The following is a 25,525-nucleotide window of genomic DNA, read 5'->3' as shown; positions in this document are numbered from 1 at the left end:
GTGCAGAATACACAAGCAATGGCAGTGGTGAGGTGCACAGCTTTGTCCTCTCGTAATAGGACAAATGATGATAGGACAGGTGCTCACTGGGAGAAATGAGACACTTGCAATTTGTAATCTGCTCTGTCCTTTGTGAAGTAGGCATGGTGTGTGTTGCAAAGTGACTGATTCCAGCATGATCTTAAACCTCTGTATGGTGCTTATACCCTTGTACAGTAAGACATATGGACAAGGAGCTTTGGCGGGACAAATGGAACACAGCAAACCTGCCCCTGACTTCAGAGTTAGCCGCTTCCTTCTAGAGAGAAGCTTTAGACCCCCAAGGCTATGAGGTTCTTCTTTTGGGTGGTGGAGTCTGTCATCAAAAATACCAAAATTATTACTATCATATATTTCCCTTTATGTATCCACAAGTTTTGTGTGTAGGCGTCCCCATACACAAACTTTGATGTGGGGCCGGAACATGCACAGTTCCAATACTATGGTAAATAAATATTAGAACTGTGCATATCCTCTGCCACCATCTTGCAGAGGACATGGTTGTCATACTTTGCCATTTTATGGAAAACCACATTGTAGGCAACAGGGACAAATGCCCCCTGTCTCTTCTACAAGATGGTGTAATACATTTGAAGTTCTAACATTCCATTAAAGGTGTTTTTTACTGTCCACACATTCACAGTGGCAGATTGGGGGGAATGCAAATGACACACTCCAAACACTACAGAGCACAAATCATGGCTCAGGCACCACACTCAAGGGCTGTAAGTACAAGGGTCACAGGGATAGCAATAATTGTGACCCCTGTACTTATACCTGGATAGGAAGGATGGCAGGGGCAGTAGCATATAGAGGAACCAATCTCCTCCATGTTCCTCCTGCAGATGCTGAATGCTCGCTTTTCCTCCTCTTCCCCCAGCTGTCCCTCCTATTCAGCTTCTTTCTGCTGCCCTGGGCCCCTGTGCTCTCTCCTGCCCCCCCCCCCCTTCATCCCTGCTGTCAGGATGGAGTGTGAGGAAGGGGCTGGTAAACATGTCCCTTCCTTGTATGAATAGACAGAGTCACTGACTGGCACTGATCAATGACTCATCAATGACCGATTTATCGTAACCTATATTTACTACTATGCTTCAATTTGTGAATAAACAAGAAGTTCTGTACAGAGCAATTCCTGTCTGTTCATTTTGTGCAGCTGAGGCTGCAGAGATGGATACTTGGGCTGTGCCCTCAACTTCCTTTCTCTGTCTCAAAGGTGGAACATCAGAAGTCTGTTTAGACTCCTGATATCTCACTAAAGCCCCCCACGTACTCCTATAAAAAATCGGAAACGGTAATAAAAAATATTGTAAAAAAAAAAAATAAAATAAAATAAAATAGTAAAAAATAATAAAAATAAAATAAAAAAAATAAACAACTACAGACATCAGTGGCGGATCTACCATGGTCTCACAGTTTGCACTTGATACCAGGCCCTGGCATTTTGCCACCGGGCTCAAAGGTAAGTGCTCCAGCCGGGGTCGGGCCCCGGCCGGGCGTCCTGGTTTCTTGCACTGGGGCCCTGAAGGTTCTAGTTACGCCTCTGCTATGGCGCTTTTCCACTGCATGGAACTGAATGGTTCGGCTCGCTTTTGTGCTTTTCCACTGCTGGTACCGAATGGTATGGTGTAGGAACGGTTCGGTACGGTACGGTAAGGCGGCGCTTTTCCACTGCGTGGAACCAAACGGTACGGCTCTCAAAAACAGTACCACCTCGATTGTGGTTCCAAGAGGTACCATACCCGGTACCATATCCCACAATCCTTTGCATGCAGTCACTACTAGCCACTGATTGGTCAGAGAATCCCACCCACCCCGTTGTTACCCCACCCACTTAACTTTAGTACTATTTTAGTGGAAAAGCAAACCATACCGTACGGTACCGAACCGTTCCAACACCGTACCATGCGGTACCAGCAGTGGAAAAGCAAACCGGGCCAAGCAGGGCCGAGTAGAGCCGAGCCGGTACTTTCACTGGAAAAGTGCCAATACACTCAATACAGTGCACTGTAAACTGCATACTCTGGACCACAGCAGTCAATATACTACATTGTACATTACAAGCTCTGAACTAACACAAAATATATGCTGCTGTGTATATAATATTCTCTGGACTTCCACGCTCCATACCCTGCAATGGATGTGGAAAAATCTTCATCACCACACTCTACACCTTGCACTCCACATGCAGCACTGAATATTATGTACACTGGAATGCCATACTTTATACGCTGTATATTGTAGACCAGCCTTTTTCAACCAGGGTGCCCAGGCAAGTTTCTTCAGGGGTGTCTTGGAATAATGCCTTAAAATTGCCCAAAAACTGTTTACAGACCAGCTGGTGGAACAAGCTCGCCTTTTAGTTACACAAAGCTACAGGTTTTCATTGAGCACCATTCCAACCTTCTAGCCACTGGGTCTTAACAACCAATGACATCATCAGTTGTTAAGGAGGATGTCAGGCACCTGCACAGCATCCATGTTTGCCCCTGCCCTGCCCCTTTCTGTCAACACTGGGGTCACATTAGCAGACTGAGGGAGAGAAACTGAGGGAGAAGAGAAACATTGGGGTACTAGTCAGTACCAGTGTGTAAATATGTATTTTCTTTGGAAGAATAAATCACCTCTAACGTTGGCGTTGGTGCCCTACATGTGTGGATGTTGCTGCATTATGTAAAACTGTTATTTTATTTTTTTTCATTTTAGAATGTGGTGCCTTGAGATTGTCCAAAATTTTAAAGGGTGCCTTAACTGACAAAAGTGAGAAACACTGTTCTAGACCTTCAAAATCCATATGCTACACTACAGGTTATTTATACCACACTGTTTCACTCTACTTTTTTATATTATGTACCATAGCACTCCACTCTGTACACTCTGCTAATTACTATAATAATAAGGTATGACAACCAGTGTTGACATGTCCAAAAATTCACCCATACCAAATGTTAACAATTGCAGAAAAGTAAAAGTGTGGACTGTAAGTAGACCTAATTGGTAGGGGATACATTTAGGACTGAAAATTACGATGTTTCCCATTTTTTTTATATAGAAAAAGGAATAAGAGTCGGTTCACACTAGTGCGACTTGTCAGGCGACTTGTCAGCCTGACAAGTCGCGCTCCCTCGCCGCTACAGGACCTGTTCTAATAGGAGCGACACAAGTCGCTTCGACTTAGAAAAAGGGTCCTGTACTACTTCGGGGCGACCTCGGAGCGACTTGCATAGACTTCCATTATGTGAAGTCCCTGCAAGTCGCTCCGAAGTTGTGTTGCATGATAATGCACAAGTCGCCCCCGAAGTAGTAAGGAGTCGTGTCGCCTCAGTGTGAACCGGCTCTAATCCTTTCAACTACACATGCACTAAAGTTTAATACTCAAACAAGTTGTATAGAAAAAGTTTGGCCAGGGTGATGGATCAGCAATTTGAACAAAGAAGGAGTAGCTTGTTATCAACTGTTTATTGGCAACAAACAACCATTCTTTATTTTATTAATATATATTATGATAATCTACTGTGTTCATTGCAGCTTTATATCATAACAACATTATTAAAATAAAGAATGTTTGTATGGTACAGATGACAATCTTCTTCCTTTAACAACCCAACATTATGACAATTTCTGAACCACATTAAAAAATAAATACAATTATGTATTTACCGTAATGAACATCATATTATTTAAAATGTACCTCAGGTTCTTCTCCTGTTAGTGAGATAGCTGGAGAGACAGAACGGAAGGCTGTGTTTCTATTATTATGAAGGTGTCTGCTTCCATAAGATGCCTTGGCTCCTGGGACGCTGGATGGGGATGGGGAATCGCCGTCGTTGCTCAGGCTGCTGTTGCTCATCCTCAAGGGACTGGAAGACAACTTTAAGGGAACTGAAATATAAATAATGTCTGGATCTTTCTGCTGTCAGCTAATGAGTACAGCTCTGCCAGCACTACCAAATGAGCACAAATGTATCCAGGAGACATGGCTGCATAGCAACCTGTATACACACACGGCAGGGTTGTATTCATGAACAGGAGGAGGTGTCACTGTGCCTGATTGCTTGGGAAAAGCTTCCGAGAAAGTTTATACAAATAAAAAAAGTTTTCAAAAAGATAATTTTTGTAGCAATTTGTCTAAAATACACACAATCTTTAAAGACATCGTAGCTTTAAGAAATATTACTGGAAGGACTAGCTAGCTAAGTCTTGCTGCTTACACATCCTTGGTTGGTTTTTACACAGGAAACACCATTTTAAGTCTTCCTTTTAGTTGAAAATCTGTTGCTGAATATTTGAAAATTAAATGTTGGCTATGCTTATTTAAAACCCTTATCATGTGATTTCTAATATAAAATGTTGCATAAAATGATATATACATGCAAATATAATATAATATAAAATAATATATCTTTGAATATTTTTCTAATAATCGAATAAATGAAATGATCTCGGGTATACAAAATCTGCATTTACGTAGCCTATGAAAAGTTGACACTGTGAAATGATGTATATTAACAGCTATCAAAATAATACTGCTTCCTGGCAGCACTGAAATTCTGGGTTCAGTTACCAACCTTATATATCATTTATTATATATATATATATATATATATATATATATATATATATATATATACGGTAATATATTATATATATTATATACAGTACTGTGCAAAAGTTTTAGGCAGGATCGAAGAAATGCTGTAAATTTCAAACACGCTTTCAAAAATATATATTTTATTTGTTTATTTTTATCAATTTACAAAATGCAAAGTGAGCGAACAGAACAGAAATCGAAATCAAATCAATATTTTGTGTGTTTACCCTATGGCATGAAACCAGCATCAATTCTTCTCAGTACACTTGTACACAGTTTTAACCACTTTACCACCGGAGGATTTTGCTGTCTTACGTCCAGGCCACTTTTTGCGATTCGGCACTGTGCGACTTTAACTGACAATTGCGCGGTCATGCAACGCCGTACCCAAACGAAATTTACGTCCTTTTTTCACCACAAATAGAGCTTTCTTTTGGTGGTATTTGATCACCTGTGCAATTTTTACTTTTTGCACTATAAACAAAAAAAGAGCGACAATTTTGAAAAAACAACAATATTTTTCAAATTTTTTTTTATATGAAATTCCCACAAAAAAAAATGTAAAAATCAAAATTTTTTATCATTTTAGGCCAATTTGTTTTCTGCTACATATTTTTGGTAAAAAAAATCGCAATAAGCGTATTTTGATCGGTTTGCGCAAAAGTTATTGCGTTTACTAACTAAGGGAAAGATTTCTGTCATTTTTGGTGGGTTTTTTTAACGAATAATGGCGCGGTCTTTTTTTTGCAGGACTGCGACATTGTGGCAGACAGATCGGACCCTTGACTGACATTTTTGACACTTTTGGGGGTACCAGTGACATTACTACAGTAATCAGTGCTATACATATGCACTGTTACTTTAAAAATGACACTGGCAGGGAAGGGGTTAATTTTTATTGGAGAGGGAGGGGTTAATGTATGCCTGGTGCTTACTAACGTGTGTGGGGGGAGGTGACTGTGTGACACAGGGACAGATCTCAGGTTCAGCTATGCTGAACCCTGCAATCTGACCCTGCCTGTCACTTAGGAGATCCGCCCGCTTTGTTTACACAAGCGGGCGGATTTCCACACTAGATCCCCAACGATCGGGGAAGAGCAGCGGTGATCACCGCCGCTCCTCCCCTGGCCCGACTCCCGCTGTAACTGAATACAGCGGGAGCGGGCCTCCAACGGCGCGCGTGCGCCGCCGAGGGAGGGGAATGTCTGGTGACGTAGGTCTACGTCGCCAGACGATAATGAGCCACTTTGCCGCAGTACAGTCAACGTGACTGGTCGGCAAGTGGTTAAAGGAACTCGGAAGGAAGGTTGTTCCAAACATCGTGGAGAACTAAGGGACCCGGAACCAGCTGAATTTCGATCCATGTATGGGCAGGTTGGTTGTACAGAAGTTGATCTACTGTTTGACTTCTGTACAACCAGCCTGTTGGATTTTCCCTGCTCAATCAGCGCCACCGGCTATAGCCAGCAACCCCGATCAGTGCATTCTGACGAAAAGGAAGTCAGAATACAATAACTCAGCAGGAGGATTCTCCCATCCACATCGAATGCGTGGATAGGGGAATCACGTTATTTTTTTTTTCATTTAACTTACTGGTTGAACGAAAAAATATGACTCATCTATGGGCTGCCTTTTGTTTCAGCAGTTTCTGAAATACTCTTTAAAAACTAAATTCAGTTGTGCAAATACTGCAAATGTGCTATTCATGATAAACAAGTAACTTAATGTGCAAATATCATAAATAGTGAAAATATACAAATTAATAAATAATTCATCAATATAAACTTTCATAATTTGCGTCATAAAATAAAGTTCATTCCAAAATGTGCAAACACTGCAATATGTGCAAATAGTGTTGAAACAAAATTCTTTAGTGAGCAGATAGATTCCTCTAAGGCTTGTATGTGACTCTTCCTCCACCATAGGCGTGCGCACAGGGTGTGCCAGGTGTGTTTGGGCACACCCTAATTACCCTGTGTGGTGCAGATTATCCATTTAAATCCCTGATATTTCACCAAAACACCTAAAAGTGTAAAAAAATTATAAAAAAAATAAAGATTTTTAAAAAATAATAAAGAAATAAAAACAAAAACTACTCACACCATCCACTGCCCTACTGACACCAATCTCTTCCCTACTCACACTGTCCACTGTTCTATTGACACCGTCCATATAGATACACATAAATGTTTGAGCTTTGAGGTGAATACCCTAATGCAATAGGTTGTGCAAACCTATGTCCACCACACATAAATACCAGCCTCTTACCCGATTAATAGACCCCAGATTATAGGAGGTCAAATGGCGCTTGTTTGAGAAAGGCTTGTACACTATTAAGACCTATTTGGACCAAGCATACAGAACTACAGGCTTTACCAGCACAAAATCACAAAACCACATACAACACTTTGGTTAATATAGAAAGGCACTCACAACGTACAAAGCAAATAGAGCAGCATTACAGACAGGCCTGTGGGTCCTGCAGCATGATAACGTCAGCTTTAGCCCCACCCAACGTTTTTCATCGTGGGAAGGCATTCTCAAAGGGATCAGAGAAACAGCAAAAGATTACCTTAAATGCTGACTCCTGTCCAAAATGATCATACTCACAATTTCTTTTTTCTTATGCTAGTCTGTTCAACCGCTGAAACCAAGAGAAGTGCCACATATTAGGGAGGGCCTCCTACCGGCCTTGGCATCACAGCCCATTTAAAGTGCCAGCTTCTGCTGGTGTTATTGTATAAATGTTTAAAGGCAACACTTTTTTTGTTTCAGATAGAAAGGAGAGGGGTTAGAACATCTGTCAGGTTATATCGCTGTCTGTGTCCTCATTAGGGAGATTTGTCCTCTCTACTTGTCCTGTTTATTGCTATAACCAAAAGGGAAAGAAAATGCCAAATTTTGGGCTGTCGCCAAAACAGGAATACATTTTCCAATGGGGATATTAATTCTGGTGACTCTAGGGATAACCAGTGATTCCCTCCCATTGGAAGGGTTTTTTCTCACTTCCTGTTTTGCGATAGGAAGTCAAGGGAGATCTCTCCCATGGGACACAGATGGCAAAAAAGTGACAGGGCTTACACTTAGATAGCTCCTAACTGTCCCTGATTTGGAGGAAGTGTCCCGTTTTGGAAAAAAGTCCTGTCCTTCTTTGTCCCTCGTTTTGTTCTGATCTATATAGTTGTATATAAAATGCACTTTTCATCTTTCAAAAAGTGTTTCACAGTGCTAAGCCTTTCATCCAATTTCTAAATTGCTGCATTTGTAAATTTCATAAGCCAGTATAAAGGAATAGTAGTGGTAAAAAAAAAAAGCACTTGTGGGTTTAAGTCATCTTTTTTTTTGCATAATTCTCCTTTAAGGGGCGTGGCAGGGGGTGTGTTCTTTGCCTGCATACGTTTGCTAATAGGTGTCCCTCATTTCCTCATTCCCATCTCCAAAAATTGGGAGTCATGGGGTTATAGCCCTCTCTTACTTATCAAAATGAAAATAAAAGTTTTGCTTTTAGTTCTATTTTAAGTACATTGTAAGGCACATGCACATGCATGTAGTCTGAATGCTGTGCTAAATATATCTATGAAACACTTATATGTATGAGCCATGAGCAGAAACACAGAGCAGAATAAGCACATTAACATACAAAAACAAAATATAACCTTTTAAATGAAATTCATTAAAACAAATTAAAGTAAAAAAATTGGAAAGAACAGAAGAGCATAATGGTACATTGCAGCAAAAACATTTTATGTTATCAAGAGGAAGAAAACAGGTACAGCCCAATAAAGCTGAAACCTCGGATTACACTGCTGTGACAACAGAGTCGAATGACTTTGCCTGGGACTTTGCCCTGCGACTTCTTCCTGACTTGGATGATATTTAGGAGCTTGTACAAGTGCTGAAATCACATCCAAGTTAGACCAAAGCAGTGCAGGAACCTTTTCTAAAGTTGGAGCGACTTGTTTAGTATCAGTTAAGACCGCTCTCAGGGAAATCTTGAATTTGTAAAAGTGGGGTGGCGCTGCTTATTTTGCATGTGTGTTCCTTTAAAATCACTTAAAAATTGATACAGGTATAAAGTAACTAAATGTAAAGTAATATGTTGTGCAAATCATATAGTGGTGTTAATATATAGTTCAAATTCATAAAATAAACATAAAAAATATACAACCAAGTGTATGCCTACACAATTCATATAGACTGTAAAATCAATCAAAAGTTTATCTCTATAAAAAAGTGAACATACAACAAAAGTGACGAATGCTATGAAACAATATTGAATCCAGAAGAAAAGTCAAGCAAAAAAGTGACGTGCTAAAAAACAATGGTTTGAGTCCATAAATTGTTATCCAGATCTCGCAGTGTGCCAGTGAATTCACACATGCTCCCCCCCCCCCCCCCCCGGTATTGACCTCACTCACCAAAAGCTTTTCCCCTTATGGGGTAAAACCACATTCATAGCACTTTTTTGGCAGTACAAATGCTCCAGATTCAGGGCTGTCCCCTCTTTTGCTCATCTGTGGAGACAACAACAGGCATGCCCCATAGTACAATACCATTTTTAGCCTTCATTATTAAAAGATTTGTATATATTGCACTTACATTGTATTATGAAACAGTCAGCATTTAAAATCAGGAAATCTGGAAAGAGTTGCACGGCTTCAAAACCGGAAGTGATGCAATGATGCTGGAAGTTCCTCCCTACGGTCCTAATGACGTCAATGTGACGAAACACGTAGGGCAGAGCTTCCAGAGTCATTGCATCACTTACAGTCTGAAGCTGTGGAACGCAGTAACAGTCCCAGACTTCCTGGGTTTTAAATGCTGACTGTTTCTTAGTAATGTAAGTGCAATATATATGAATATTTTAATAAAAAAGGCTAAAAACGGTTTTACATGATGTCACTTTTATTGTATGTTCACTTTGTATAGAGATACACTTTTGATTGATTGCACAGCCTATATGAATTGTGTAGGCATAAACTTGGTTGTATATTTTGTATGTTTATTTTATAAATTTGAACTATATATTGACACCACTATACGATTTTCACAGTATATCACTTTACATTTAGTCACTTTATACCTATATCAATTTTTAGGTACTCTTAAAGGGACACACATTAAAAATAGGCAGTGTCACATCCACTTTTACAAAATCCTATTCATACCCTTGACTCTGCCAACAGTGGTCTCAGTGGGGGCAGCAGCTTAGCGATTTTGTTTTTTCCTTACACTGGTCCATAGCGCGGAAAAAAAATTCCTATTTTAAACATTGAATTTGACATGCCATTGGACTAGGGGTCTCACAAGTCGGATCCCATGTTGAAGAAATGTGAACTGAGCTGAAGTCAACTAATATCCTATTGTGTTGAATTCCTATAAAAACAAGACAGAAGGTCAGTGTGTTTGAGATAAGCTCCAATACAATTAGCACTACAGAAAATAAAAGTAAAAGTAAATAACGGAGAAAGGAAATATATGAGACTGGAAGAAAAAAGAAAGGAAATGAGGACGACAGTAGGGAAGTTAAAGGGGGAGGTAAAAATATATTGTAGTTATAACCAGTGTAAGATGGTTTTAGAAGTAATGGGTGGCCATAAATTGTCCAGGATTTTGGGAATTTGTATGAGTGAGTATTGTAATGGGTGACAGCATGCTTCCCAACTTTTTGTTAATCCTAAATCCATTAATGCACTGTATAAAGTTAACAGAAATATGGGAGCTTTCACTGTACTTGCAGACCCCAGTGCTGACATCCTACAAATGGGTGTAACGACAATAGTACAGGACTTTACACTTTAAGGCTACATGTACATTAGCCTACCCTACTTTGACCAAGGCCGCATGAAAATGCAAACTGCAAACTGTGTTATTGCCACAGATTTTACTGCAACCCGCAGTCTAAATGTTCCTATGCTGAGCGCAATTCTTCCGCATTCAGGAAAGGGAGGTTTAACCTCACTTAAACACAGCAGCTCCTAAACTCTGCTAAAAGCCTATGTGTATATGGACACATTCTGTAGGTTTTTATGGAGTTGAGTTTAGAAACTTTGGCAAAAACGCCAAAAGCTCTTAAACTCAAGTTTAGGAGCTGCCCAGAGCTGCCAGTGTACATGAAGCCTAAGAGTTCATTTACACTTGCTTCAAAACATGACATTGGACGTGCTTTTTTAACCACTTAACGACCGGCGCACGACGATCTACGTCGGCGCTCAGCCCCGGCCAGGCAAACTGACGTAGGCCTACGTCAGCACTTTTTGCCGGCCCTGTGCGCGCTCCCGCGCCCCGCCGCCGCCGCCGATGACTCGATTGGGTTCAGAACCGATCAGTCATCAGGTCCAGGCCAATCATTTTTGGTCTGGACCTGTTGATCGGTCCTGCCCAATCAGATCTCCCTCTAAGCCTGTGAAATGTAAACACAGGCTTAGAGGAGATGTGCCCTCCCCTCCCAACGGTCTTTTCGGATCCAGCGTGAGAGGAGAGCACATCTTACTGTGAGTAATTGCACCAAGCACATCACACACAGCTAGATAGGCACATTTCACCCCCGATCGCCCCCCCAATTAACCCCTACAGCACCTGACACAACACACACTATATACAGCATATAGCATATACCTATATACCTGTATAAGTGTGATTTGTGAACAGGTGTAGCCCTTGCGACCCCCCCTTTTCCACTCAAATTACCCCCCACCCCCCCCTAATAAAGATTTAACCCACTGATCCCCCCTGAACCCCCCCTGATCACCGCCGTTAACCCCTACACCCTCTGTCACATCAGCACTAATACAAACGCAATATACGGTGTTATTGTATTTTTGTATTAGTGTCATTGTGATCAGAATTAGAGCAGGCGACTAAGTTTCTGTCCCAAGAAGGTTTAGGGTCCCCGCCACCCGCCCAATAAAGATTTAAGCCCCTGACCCCCCCCTGATCACCCCTACACCCCCTGCCATAACACACACTGTATACAGTATATAGCATTTTGCTATATACCCGTATAAGTGTGATTTGTGGTCAGGTCTAGCGCTTGCGACCCCCCCTTTTCCACTTGAATTACCCGCCACCCCCCCCTAATAAAGATTTGAGCCCCTGATCCCCTCCTGATCACCGCTAGTTAACCCCTACACCCTCTGTCACATCAGCACTAATACAAACGTAATATACTGTGTTTTTGTATTTTTGTATTAGTGTGATTGTGATCAGAATTAGCGCAGGCGACTAAGTTTGTGTCCCAAGCAGGTTTAGGGTCCCCCCCACCCGCCCAATAAAGATTTAATCCCCTGATCCCCCCCTGATCACCCCTACACCCCCTGCCACAACGCACACTGTATACAGTATATAGCATTTTCTATATACCTGTATAAGTGTGACTTGTGACCAGGTTTAGCGCTTGCCACCATTCCTTTTATCCTTAGGATACCCGCCAGCCCCTTCCAATAAAGATTTAAACCCCTGATCCCCCCCTGATCACATCCCGTTAACCCCTACACCCTCTGTCACATTAGCACTAATACACACATAATATACTGTTTTTACTGTATTTTGTATTGGTGTCATTGTGACTTGAGGTTGTGCTAGCTAGCTAGTTTCTTTCCCAAAGGAGGTTTAGGGTCCCCGCCACCCCCCCCAGATCCCCAGCGCATAGTTTAGAAATAACCCCTTGATTGCCACACACACACGCACGCACCTACACTTCCATTTCTAGTATAGTGTTTGAACAGATCAATATCTGATCTGATCAGAGCTATACTAGCGCCCCCATAGTTTAGGGTTCCCAAAACGCAGTGTTTGCACGATCAGCACTGATTCCTGCCAGCACCTGCGTTTAACCCTTTCACCCAGGTAAGTGTAGTAATCAACAGATTACTGTCACTTACAAAAAAACACAAGACACAAAACCGCTGTGTTAGCAGAGTCAGGCCTGATCCCTGCTAGCATTAGCAGTTTTTTTGGTAGCGCTTGAAATAGTCTTCGACAACCAGGTGCTTTTATTACCTGTGAGTCGCATCACTGTACGGGTAAATTTAGTTACCAAAATGTCTAAACGTTCGTACAGTGATGAAGCTATTTACAGTATAATGACCATGCCAGGTGAGAGCGATGGGGAAGCCTCACCGGCAGAATCAGGGTCAGTATACGAACCAAATGACAGCAGCGGCTCCCTGACAGATAGCTCCGACGACAGATGGGTCCCTGTTAGACCCAGGCGTACCCGACCCCATTCTGGTGTTGTTGAGATGCAGGAATCGCAGGGTGCTCGTATGGAGCAGAGTGTGGGTACTAGTGCCGCTCATCCTTCTGGCGACCTGGCAAGCGCCAGCGGCCTAGTACACCCTGGACCTAGTACAACCAGCACTGCAGTAAGACCTGGTGACGTGGCGAGTCCCCTAAGTGCAGTTGAAGCTGGTGCGGTGGCTAGCACAAGTAGTGGCCCGCAGCCACCGCGTATTCGAAGACAGGCCCGTAGAGCCCATAGTGCCCTCCCTGATGCGCTGGCATTTCCTAATTGGCAACCCACTGATACTACAGCGCCAGTACTTCCCCCATTCACCGCCCAACCTGGAATCCACGTGGAGACAGCTGGTTTTACGCCCCTGAACTTTTTTGAGCTGTTCTTCACGGAAGATCTTTTCAGATCTATTGTGGATCAATCAAATTTATATGCTCAACAATTTATCGCCGCCAACCCAAATTCGCCCCTTGCCAGACAATTCGGCTGGAAACCTTTAACGGTTTCCGAATTTAAGATCTTTCTGGGCCTTTCCCTCCACATGGGCATAACTAAACAGAGTGAATTGCGGCTATATTGGTCCACTAGCCCACTTCACCATATGCGCATGTACTCTGCCTCCATGTCCAGGGCGAGATATGAGCAAATTCTGCGATTTATGCATTTCAGCGACAATGAAATCTGTCGTCCTCGGGGAGACCCTGCATACGATTGGCTCCACAAAATTCGGCCCCTCATAGACCACTTCAATCAGCGGTTTGCAGCCTTGTTTACCCCCGAACAAGTTGTCTGCGTTGACGAGTCCCTGATTAAATTTACTGGCCGCCTTGCTATGAAACAGTACCTCCCCAGCAAGCGTGCCAGATACGGGGTCAAACTGTATAAATTGTGTGACAGGGCCACAGGCTATACAGTTAGTTTCCGGGTCTATGAGGGAAAAGATAGCTGTGTGGAGCCCCCCAACTGCCCAGACTACATAGGGAGCAGCGGTAAGATCGTTTGGGACTTGGTGTCACCCTTATCCGGAAAGGGGTACCATTTGTACGTGGACAACTTTTATACAAGCGTGCCACTATTTAGTCACCTGCTCGAATTACAAATTGGCGCATGTGGCACCGTGCGACCTAATCGCCGGGGCTTCCCCCAACGGCTTGTAGATTCCCGTCTTAGTCGGGGGGCGAGAGCCTGCTTGAAAACGGACAAATTGCTTGCGGTGAAGTGGAAGGATACACGGGATGTTTATGTTCTGTCCTCCCTTCACGCAGACACGACAATCCAAATCACTACGGCAACTGGCGTTGTGGAGAAACCCCTCTGTGTCCACGAATATAACCTTAACATGGGAGGGGTGGACCTTAACGACCAGATTTTGGCGCCGTATTTAGTTGCCCGTAAAGCCAGACGCTGGTACAAAAAAGTGTCTGTTTATTTATTCCAATTGGCGATGCTGAACGCCTTTGTCCTATACAAGGCGTCAGGACGAACTGGATCTTTCCGGGAATTCCAGGAAGAGATCATCCTTGCCTACCTGTACCCAGGAGGCATGCCTGCCCAACTTCCCCTTCCAGATGCAGTGAGCCGGCTGCATGAGAGGCATTTTCCTTATGCCCTCCCGAGTACCCCTACCCAAAGATGGCCCCAAAGAAGATGTCGTGTCTGTCGCAGGCGCGGATTTAGGCGTGACACCCGTTATTATTGTCCCAAATGTCCTGACCAACCTGGTCTCTGCATCGGGGAATGTTTTGAGCGCTACCATACACTAGTGGAGTTTTAGTGTAGGGTACAGCACGACACAGTGTAGGGCACACAAACACAGGGTCTCGAAGGATGTTGGATGTCCATCGACATTTTGAGAGACCCAAGCTGGAAGAGAAGATCGCAGAAGATCGCAGTCCCTCCCAAATCAAGACATGAAGAAACAGTTAGAAAGAAAAATAAAAGGATCCAAAAACTGTTGTTGTGTCAGTCATTTTATATGTCCTTCTACTCTTCTTACTGTACATTTAAATGTCCTTTGTTTGTTTTTTCATTCTTTTGTGACCTGTTTCTCCTGCAGGTACTCGTCGGCTACCACGCATTGATTTTATATATTCTGACACAAACAGTGTTTGCGCTCAGCATATATGGATACCTTTGCTGATAGCAGCTGTGGTGATTTTCTGATTTCAGCACTGCAGTTAAAATCCTATTTTGGTATACGTGGATAGCGCCGTGTATACCCATCATTAAATTCAGTGGGTGGTTGTTTGGGCGGTTAATGATGAGAATCCAAAAACTTTTGTTGTTGTCAGTCATTTTATATGTCCTACTCTTCCTAATGTACTTTTTTTTAATGTACTTTGTTTTTTCATTCTTTTGTGACCTGTTTCTCTTGCAGGTACTTGTCGGCTACCACGCATTGATTTTATATATTCTGACACAAACAGTGTTTGCGCTCAGCATATATGGATACCTTTGCTGATAGCAGCTGTGGTGATTTTCTGATTTCAGCACTGCAGTTAAAATCCTATTTTGGTATACGTGGATAGCGCCGTGTATACCCATCATTAAATTCAGTGGGTGGTTGTTTGGGCGGTTAATGATGAGAATCCAAAAACTTTTGTTGTTGTCAGTCATTTTATATGTCCTACTCTTCCTAATGTACTTTTTTTAATGTACTTTGTTTTTTCATTCTTTTGTGACCTGTTTCTCTTGCAGGTACTCGTCGGCTACCACGCATTGATTTTATATATTCTGACACAAACAGTGTTTGCGCTCAGCATATATGGATACCTTTGCTGATAGCAGCTGTGGTGATTTTCTGATTTCAGCACTGCAGTTAAAATCCTATTTTGGTATACGTGGATAGTGCCGTGTATACCCATCATTAAATTCAGTGGGTGGTTGTTTGGGCGGTTAATGATGAGTAATACTACGCATTATTCTTGTGCTGATTTCTGATAGGTTCTCTTTTTTTCCGTTCAGCCCACAGGCTGCATGAAAAAAAAAAAAACCTATATGCCAAACAAGGACTAGCAATGTACTGGTACGTTGCTGGACTTTGAGTGGTTATACCAGGATGATGCCTGCAGATTTAGGCATCATCTTGGTATCGTTTTTTACAGCCAGCGGTCGGCTTACATGTAAAAGCAATCCTAGCAGGTAATTGGCCGCTAGACTGCTTTTACATGCAGTGGGAGGGGCCTCCCCCCCCCCCCCCACCGCCGCCTTCCGCAGCCTTCCGTGGTTTTTCTCGGGCTCTCCTGTCCCACCGGTTAACCCGAGAGTGCAGCCGGTGGTTCAGTTATCTAACCATAGAGCTAATTGAAGATTAGAATGGCTCCAATCATCTCTATGGCCTAAGATGCCGGAGGCTACGAGCATTTCATGACTTCTTTTTCGCCAGAAATAAACAGGGCCATTGGGAAATTGGGAAAGTATTTTATCACACCAATTTTGGCGTGGTCAGAAGCATTAAGGTCAGAGGAGAGATCTAGAGTATAAAAGACCCCAATTTTTAAAAAAAAGAGTACCTGTCACTACCGATTGCTATCATAGGGGATATCTAAATTCACTGTGATAGCAATAAAAATGATTTAAAAAAAAAAAAAATTAAAGGAAAGGTGTCAAAATAACATAAAAGAGCAAAAAAAAAAAAAAAAATCGAGCTCCGCCCCCTTTCCCCCGTGCTTGCGCGCAATGGCACACGCACGCGTTGGTCTAGTGTCATATGTAAACCGCAATTTCAGCATGCATGTATCGCCGCGATCGCCAGATCGAGTGCAGTAATTCTTGCAGTAGACCTCCTCTGTAAGTCTAAAGTGGTAACCTGTAGAGACTTTTAAAGGTTTTTAAAAATGTACGTACGTTTTTGCCGCTGCGCAGGTGTGCGCAATTTTTAAAGCATGTCATGTCAGGTGTCTATGAACTCGGCATAAGATCATCTTTTAAATTTTACCAAACAAATTGGAATTATATAGTGTATTTGTGCAATAAATTTAAAAAAAATGTATTTTTTTCGCAAAAATTGCGTTTGGAAAATCTGTGCGCAAATACCGTGTGACAAAAAAAATTGCAACATCCACCATTTTATTCTATAGGGCCTCTGCTTTAAAGAAATATATAATGTTTGGGGGTTCAAAGTAATTTTCTAGTAAAAAAAAAATATTTTTTCATGTAAACAAAAAGGCACAGAAAAGGCTTGGTTTTCAAGTGGTTAGAAGAGTGGGTGATGTGTGGCTAAGATTGAGCGTAAAATGCCGGGACTGTTCAAACACCCCCCAAATGACCCCTTTTTGAAAAGTAGACACCCAAAGCTATTTGCTGAGAGGCATGGTGAGTCCATGGAATATTTTATATTTTGCTACAAGTGTCGGGAAAATTATTATTTCTTTTTTTTTTGTTGTTTTTTTACAGAAAGTTGTCACTAAATGATATATTGCTCACACATGCCATGTGTATATGTGAAATGACACCCCAAAATACATTCTGCTGCTTATCCTGAGTACAGGGATACCCCATGTGTGAAACTTTTTTGCAGTCTAGCCGAGTACAGGTCCCCGAAAACCAGTCCCCACTTTCAGGCTTTCCAAAGGCGTAAATTGTTGATTTCACTCCTGACTACCTATCACAGTTTCGGAGGCCCTAAAATTCCAAGATAGCACAAAACCCCCCCAAATGACCCCATTTTGGAAAGTAGACACCCCAAGCTGTTTGCTGAGAGGCATGGTGAGTCCATGGAATATTTTATATTTTGCCACAAGTTCCGGGAAATATATATATATATATATTTTTTTTTTTTTTTTACAAAAAGCTGTCAGTAAATGATATATTGCTCACACATGCCATGGGTATATGTGAAATGACACCCCAATATACATTCTGCTGCTTCTCCTGAGTACAGGGATACCCCATGTGTGAGACTTTTTTGCAGTCTAGCCGAGTACAGGACCCCGAAATCCAACCTCCACTTTCAGGCTTTCCAAGGGCGTAAATTGTTGATTTCACTCCTGACTACCTATCACAGTTTCGGAGGCCCTAAAATTCTAAGATAGCACAAAACCCCCCCAAATGACCCCATTTTGGAAAGTAGACACCCCAAGCTGTTTGCTGAGAGGCATGGTGAGTCCATGGAATATTTTATATTTTACCACAAGTTCCGGGAAATATATATATATATATATATTTTTTTTTTTTTTACACAAAGCTGTCAGTAAATGATATATTGCTCACACATGCCACGGGTATATGTGAAATGACACCCCAAAATACATTCTGCTGCTTCTCCTGAGTACAGGGATACCCCATGTGTGAGACTTTTTTGCAGTCTAGCCGAGTACAGGACCCCGAAATCCAACCTCCACTTTCAGGCTTTCCAAGGGCGTAAATTGTTGATTTCACTCCTGACTACCTATCACAGTTTCGGAGGCCCTAAAATTCTAAGATAGCACAAAACCCCCCCAAATGACCCCATTTTGGAAAGTAGACACCCCAAGCTGTTTGCTGAGAGGCATGGTGAGTCCATGGAATATTTTATATTTTACCACAAGTTCCGGGAAATATATATATATATATATTTTTTTTTTTTTTTTACACAAAGCTGTCAGTAAATGATATATTGCTCACACATGCCACGGGTATATGTGAAATGACACCCCAATATACATTCTGCTGCTTCTCCTGAGTATAGGGATACCCCATGTGTGAGACTTTTTTGCAGTCTAGCCGAGTACAGGACCCCGAAAACCAACCTCCACTTTCAGGCTTTCCAAGGGCGTAAATTGTTGATTTCACTCCTGACTACCTATCACAGTTTCGGAGGCCCTAAAATTCCAAGATAGCACAAAACCCCCCCAAATGACCCCATTTTGGAAAGTAGATACCCTGAGCTATTTGCAGAGAGGCATGTTGAGTGTTTTGCAGATCTCACTTTTTGTCACAAAGTTTTGGAAATTGAAAAAAGAGGAAAAAAAATGCATTTTCCTGTTTTTTCTTCATTTTCCAAAAAAAATGAGAGCTGCAAAATACTCACCATGCCTCTCAGCAAATAGATTGGAGTGTCTACTTTGCAAAATGGGGTCATTTGGGGGGGTTTTGTGCCATCTTGGCCTTTTATGGACTTCAAAAGTGTGATAGGTAGTAAGGAGTGAGATCAACAATTTACGCCCTTAGAAAGCCAGAAGGTGCAGATTGGTTTTCCGGGTCCTGTACGCGGCTAGACTGCAAAAAAGTCTTACACATGGGGTATCCTTGTACTCAGGAGAAGCAGCAGAATGTATTTTGGGGTGTCATTTCACATATACCCATGGCATGTGTGAGCAATATATCATTTACTGACAACTTTGTGTAAAAAAAAAAAAAATATATATATATATATATATTTCCCGGAACTTGTGGCAAAATATAAAATATTCCATGGACTCACCATGCCTCTCAGCAAATAGCTTGGGGTGTCTACTTTGCAAAATGGGGTCATTTGGGGGGGTTTTGTGCTATTTTGGAATTTTAGGGCCTCCGAAACTGCGACAGGTAGTGCAGAGGTGACATGAACAATTTACGCCATTAGAAAACCTGAGAGTGTTGATTGGTTTTCGCGGTCCTGTACACAGCTAGGCTCCCAAAAAGTCTCACACATGGGGCATCCCCATACTCAGGAGAAGTGGCAGAATGTATTTTGGGGTGTCATTCCACATATACCCATGTCATGTGTGAGAAATTTATCTTTTAGTGACAACGTTGTGTAAAAAAAAAAAATTAAAAAAAAAAATTGTAATTTTCCCGAAACTTGTGGCAAAATATAAAATATTCCATGGACTCACCATGCCTCTCAGCAAACAGCTTGGGGTGTCTACTTTCCAAAATGGGGTCATTTGGGGGGGTTTTGTGGTATCTTGACATTTCAGGGCCTCCAAAACCGTTATAGGTAGTGAGAAAATGCAATGAAAAATGTACGCCCTTTGAAATTCTGATGGTGGTGATTTGTTTTCCGGCTCCCGTACACAGCTACGCTCCCAAAAAGTCTCACATATGTGGTATCCCTGTACTCAGGAGAAGCAGCAGAATATATTTTGGGGTGTAATTACACATATACCCATGGCATGTGTGAGCAATATATCATTTCAATGACAACTTTGTGTAAAAAAAAAAAAAAAAAATTATTTTTGTCATTTTTCAAACACCTGTGACAAAAAAATAAAATATTCAATGAGCTCAACATGCCCCTCAGAACATTCCTTAGGATGTCTACTTTCCAAAAAGTGGTAGTTTGGGGGGGTTTTGTACTGCCCCGCCATTTTAGCACTTCATGAAATGAGATAGGCAGTCAGAAATTAAAGCTTCGTAAATTTCAGTATTTACACCATAGTTTGTAGACGCTATAACTTTTGCGCAAACCAATAAAAATACGCTCATTGATTTTTTTTTTGTCAAAGACATGTAGCTAAATATATTTTGGCCAAAAAAAATGACATAAATTGAGTATATTGGATATTTTTTAAAAGACAAAGTTGAAAATGTCATTTTTTTGCAAAATTTTCGCTCTTTTTTTATTAATATCGCAAAAAATAAAAAGCGCAGAGGTGATCAAATACCACCAAAAGAAAGCTCTGTTTGTGGGAAAAAAAGGACGTAAATTTCGTTTAGGTACTGCATTGCATGACCGCGCAATTATCAGTTAAAGTCACGAAGTGCCAAGTTGAAAAAAGGGGTCTGGACCTTTAGCAGCCAAATCCTCCGGGGCTTAAGTGGTTAAAGTACTGTAAACGCCAATCAAAGCACCTGTCACTAAATAAAATGGTTAGCTTACAGTCCTGTTCACACATTGTGTTTGCATTACTTCACTTCAAAAATTGTACACAATGTCACTTTAGTGGTGCTTCCAAGCATCTTCAAAGCCTCTATAGAAGACTAAGACAAAGCTCACTTGAAGCACCTGCAGCTTTTGAGAGGCTTTAATTCAGCTTTAGCTTTGCTTTATTTTGGCGAAATTGCAGGTATGAGATATCAACACACGCACAGGGCACCTGTCAAGAAGCACTATCCAAGTATCATCGAAGACCCACTGAAGCATCACAGAAGCTTTTTTTAGAAGCATCAAAAACACATTTAAAAAGTATGTTGACGCATTAGGCACTTTAATGTGTGTTGAAGTCGAAGCAAGTGTAAATGAGCCCTAGTCAGAAGATTTGCTGCAGTCATGAAACAACCACCGGCAGGGTTTGCTTGTGCTTTCACATTTGCCACTGTTCACCCATCATCCGCATTACCTCGTCCGAAACCAACCAACAAGTCTAAGTTGGAGGCTCACATTAAAAGAGACCCCCGGTTCAGGGGAGCAAGGAACCTAATGGCCTCACATACTCCCCCTAGATTTCAGGGTCGGCCCGAGGACCCACACCTTACATTCAAGTGAAAAGACAAAGACAAAAATGCAAAAGTGATAAACATGAGAAAGAAAAGAAAAGAAAATGTATAAAAAAAATAGTGCCCGTGCAAGTGCATAGGCTAGGCCCCGATGCCTGGTAGCTAACAAATTGCGCAGAATTAGCCAAAAAGCCTAGCCTAAAGAGGCAGAGTGCAGAAGAAAGTATAGGTGTCGTGGCCTTATGCTAAATTCTCATATGGGATTCACACTCCAATGTGATACGACCGACTCCACAGGGGCACTGACACCATAGATTCTCTGCCTTCCCAGCCCATAACCAGACAAGGTAGACCAATGCAAATCAGGAGGCAATGGACTCGTCCAGTCTTACCGGGGGAATTACTCCTGTGCCCCTTCTTGTGGGTGCCCCAGGTTCTGTTCCAGCTAATACTACCCTTCAGAGCCCCCATTATACCAGCAGGCATACTATACAACCAGGAATTCCTACCAAAAGGCCAGAATGATAGCGGAGCACCCTGCTGGACACCGATAAGAACAGATACTACACTTGATCTTAGCCAAAAGGCTAAGAAGCAAACAATGCGCTCTACGTGGAGCCATTGGAAGGAGGTCAGGATATACAGTCAGGTCTATAAATATTGGGACATCGACACAATTCTAATCTTTTGGCTCTATACACCACCACAATGGATTTGAAATGAAACAAACAAGATGTGCTTTAACTGCAGACTTTCAGTTTTAATTTGAGGGTATTTACATCCAAATCAGGTGAACGGTGTAGGAATTACAACAGTTTGTATATGTGCCTCCCACTTTGTAAGGGACCAAATGTAATGGGACAGATTAACAATCATAAATCAAACTTTCACTTTTTAATACTCGGTTGCAAATCCTTTGCAGTCAATTACAGCCTGAAGTCTGGAAAGCATAGACATCACCAGACACTGGGTTTCATCCCTGGTGATGCTCTGCCAGGCCTCTACTGCAACTATCTTCAGTTCCTGTTTGTTCTTGGGGCATTTTCCCTTCAGTTTTGTCTTCAGCAAGTGAATTGCATGCTCAATCGGATTCAGGTCAGGTGATTGACTTGGCAATTGCATAACATTCCACTTCTTTCCCTTAAAAATCTCTTTGGTTGCTTTCGCAGTGTGATTCGAGTCATTGTCCATCTGCACTGTGAAGCACCGTCCAATGAGTCCTGAAGCATTTGGCTGAATATGAGCAGATAATATTGCCCAAAACACTTCAGAATTCATCCTGCTGCTTTTGTTAGCAGTCACATCATCAATATATACAAGAGAACCAGTTCCATTGGCAGCCATACATGCCCACGCCATGACACTACCACCACCATGCTTCACTGATGAGGTGGTATGCTTTGGATCTTGATCAGTTCCATTCCTTCTCCATATTCTTCTCTTCCCATCACTCTGGTACAAGTTGATCTTGGTCTCATCTGTCCATAGGATGTTGTTCCAGAACTGTGAAGGCTTTTTTAGATGTTGTTTGGCAAACTCCAATCTGGCCCTCCTGTTTTTGAGGCTCACCAATGGTTTACATCTTGTGGTGAACACTCTGTATTCACTCTGGTGAAGTCTTCTCTTGATTATTGACTTTGACACACATACATATACCTCCTGGAGAGTGTTCTTGATCTGGCCAACTGTTGTGAAGGGTGTTTTCTACACCAGGGAAAGAATTCTTTGGTCATCTACCACAGTTGTTTTCCGTGGTCTTCCGGTGTTGCTGAGCTCACCGGTGCGTTCTTTCTTTTTAAGGATGTTCCAAACAGTTCATTTGGCCACACCTAATGTTTTTGCTATCTCTCTGATGGATTTGTTTTGTTTTTTTCAGCCTAATGATGGCTTGCTTCACTGATAGTGACAGCTCTTTGGATCTCATATTGAGAGTTGACAGCAACAGATTCCAAATGCCAATAGCGCACTCGAAACGAACTCTGGACCTTTTATCTGCTCCTTGTAAATGGGATAATAAGGGAATAACACACACCTGGCCATGAAACAGTTGAGCAGCCAATTGTCCTATTACTTTTGGTCCCTTAAAAAGTGGGAGGCACATATACAAACTGTTGTAATTCCTACACATTCACCTGATTTGGATGTAAATACCCTCAAATTAAAGCTGAAAGTCTGCAGTTAAAGCACATCTTGTTTGTTTCATTTCAAATCCATTGTGGTGGTGTATAGAGCCAATAAGATTAAAATTGTGTCGATGTCCCAATATTTATGGACCTGACTGTATATGGATTATAGCCATCAGCACTGCAGCACAAATAAATAACTTGGTGTGGGATATTATTTGGATAGCGAGCAGAAAACTGCCACTGGAACAACTGTGTCCCTGGTGCTCAAAGGGCTAAAGCTATATTATTACAGTTGCCTGCTGGTCCGTCCTCCTTGCTGGGTGACCCTACGGTAATAAAAAATGGTAGCACATTAAAAATACACATTCAACACACTGCAAAATAATATCATAGCCTAAAATCCTCATATGACCAAACCTGTTGTCAGTTATCCTGAATCCCCAGTCATCTGCGTCATATATATCCTCAAACATATTTCCTAATCATCCCCTTATCCATCTCACTCGTGTACACTTTATTACACATATTGCCAGACAGATAGATAACTCATAATGCCAATATTATATTACAGGAAATAACCCTGTGTAAAACATAACAGTGTAGACCAGGGCTTTTTTTCTTCGAGAATAGGTGCAGGTACTCCCCTCTTCTGAGTCACCTCTTGTCTCCACCCCCTACCCACCTCTGAGCGCTGTCCTATGGTTCCACCCTCTACCCCCCTCCCCTTTTAGAGAATACAGAACCAAGTATCATGTTGTGGTTCTAGGTAATTTGTATAGAATTTGTTAACGAAAACTAAAAAAGCAACAATAGACCCCCCCCCCCAACAATAGATCCCCTCTGCAACAATAAATCTTCCTCTGCAACAATAAATCTTCCTCTGCAACAATAGAAAAAACAGTAAACTGGATCCCCTGCAATCAGCAACAATAGACCCCCAACAACAATAACTCCCAGCAACAATAAATCCTCCCATGCAACAATAGACCCCCCCCCCCCAACAACAATAGCCCCCCAGAAACAATAAATCCTCCACTGCAACAATAGACCCCCCCACAACAAAATACCCTCCAACAACAATAGATCCCCCAGCAGCCAGCATCAATAGGCCCTTCAGCTCAACTCACTGACAACAGCACCCCTTTGCCATTGCACGCATTCAGACTGGAGGTGCCGGAACTGCATTCCCCTGCGTTCCAGCTGAAAAAAAGCCCTGGTGTAGACAGCAAAAAGTTATCATCTGGAAACCATGGCAGGTTTTTTAGGGGTAACACAGTCCAAATGCAACAAAGACTGTCCTAAAGGAACTGACAGACCGTCACTGGTCCTAATGACACAGCAGTCTACTGAACGCTTGGGTCATTTGGCTCGATGCATTGAAGGTTGTTAGGCAATCTCTCTTCAGCATAGAAAAGTAATAACCCTCTCTTTGCACATGAACAAAGATGTAATATTGTTCAGAGGACATTCACACTAGGTGACCTGCATTTTAGAGCACAAGTAAAACGCAGATCACCACTGAGGCACATAGAAAGCAATTGTTCTTTATGTGCTTCATTCCCACCACAAAGTTAGTGTGATTTATGACATGTGCACAACAAAAAAATGTGTTTAATTTCGGATTCATTGGTGAAGTCAATCATTTAATTTTATCATATGTTATTTTAGAATGATTCGTTTTTGGAATTTGTTTTGTATATTCGAATATAATTCATATATTTATTGCTCCGAATCGATTCGTATTTCTTAAAGTTATTTCAGAAGATTCTGATTCATTTGTTATGTTATTTCGGATGCTTAAAGCTGGTTCACATTGCTGGGACCCCACAGTGGTGTGATTTCCAGTCTGAGCTTGTATTGCAACTTCAGTGCAACCTTATTTATTATTATTTTATTTATTTCAGGTACTTATATAGCGCTGTCAATTTACGCAGCGCTTTACATATACATTGTACATTCACAACTTTCATGCGACTTTGATGTTTTGTGACTTTGGATTTTGCCAATCATAACAATACAGACTGTGACATATATTACTGAACTTACAAAACCCTCTGAAGTTGCAAACAAATAAAACTAATGAATACAATTAAATTTGACAACGCTTTTTTAGTTTCAGATAGAAAGGAGAACATCTGTCAGGTTATATTGCTGTCTGTTTCCCCATTAGGGAGATTTAACCTCCCTGTTTGTCCT

At 41.8% G+C, this 25,525-nt stretch overlaps 1 protein-coding gene across 2 annotated transcripts in view; it reads right to left on the bottom strand.

Moving 5' to 3' along the window:
• CCDC170 (coiled-coil domain containing 170) overlaps window positions 1-4,006 on the bottom strand; it is a 149,090-nt gene extending 145,084 nt beyond the window's left edge. The window contains exon 1 of one of the 2 annotated variants that reach the window (XM_082250149.1): window positions 3,728-4,006. In XM_082250149.1, the coding sequence (XP_082106275.1) occupies window positions 3,728-3,886 (159 nt within the window). In that variant the 5' untranslated portion in view covers window positions 3,887-4,006. The remainder of the gene's footprint in view (window positions 1-3,727) is intronic. The other variant, XM_082250150.1, reaches the window with a different exon arrangement.
• Window positions 4,007-25,525: the final 21,519 nt, after the last annotated feature.

The sequence above is a fragment of the Pelophylax lessonae genome (genome assembly GCF_965119305.1).
Source record: "Pelophylax lessonae genome assembly, chromosome: 3".
NCBI lineage: Eukaryota > Metazoa > Chordata > Amphibia > Anura > Ranidae > Pelophylax > Pelophylax lessonae.
Note: the sequence above shows the minus strand (reverse complement) of the source record. Positions and strands in the feature narration are given on the sequence as shown.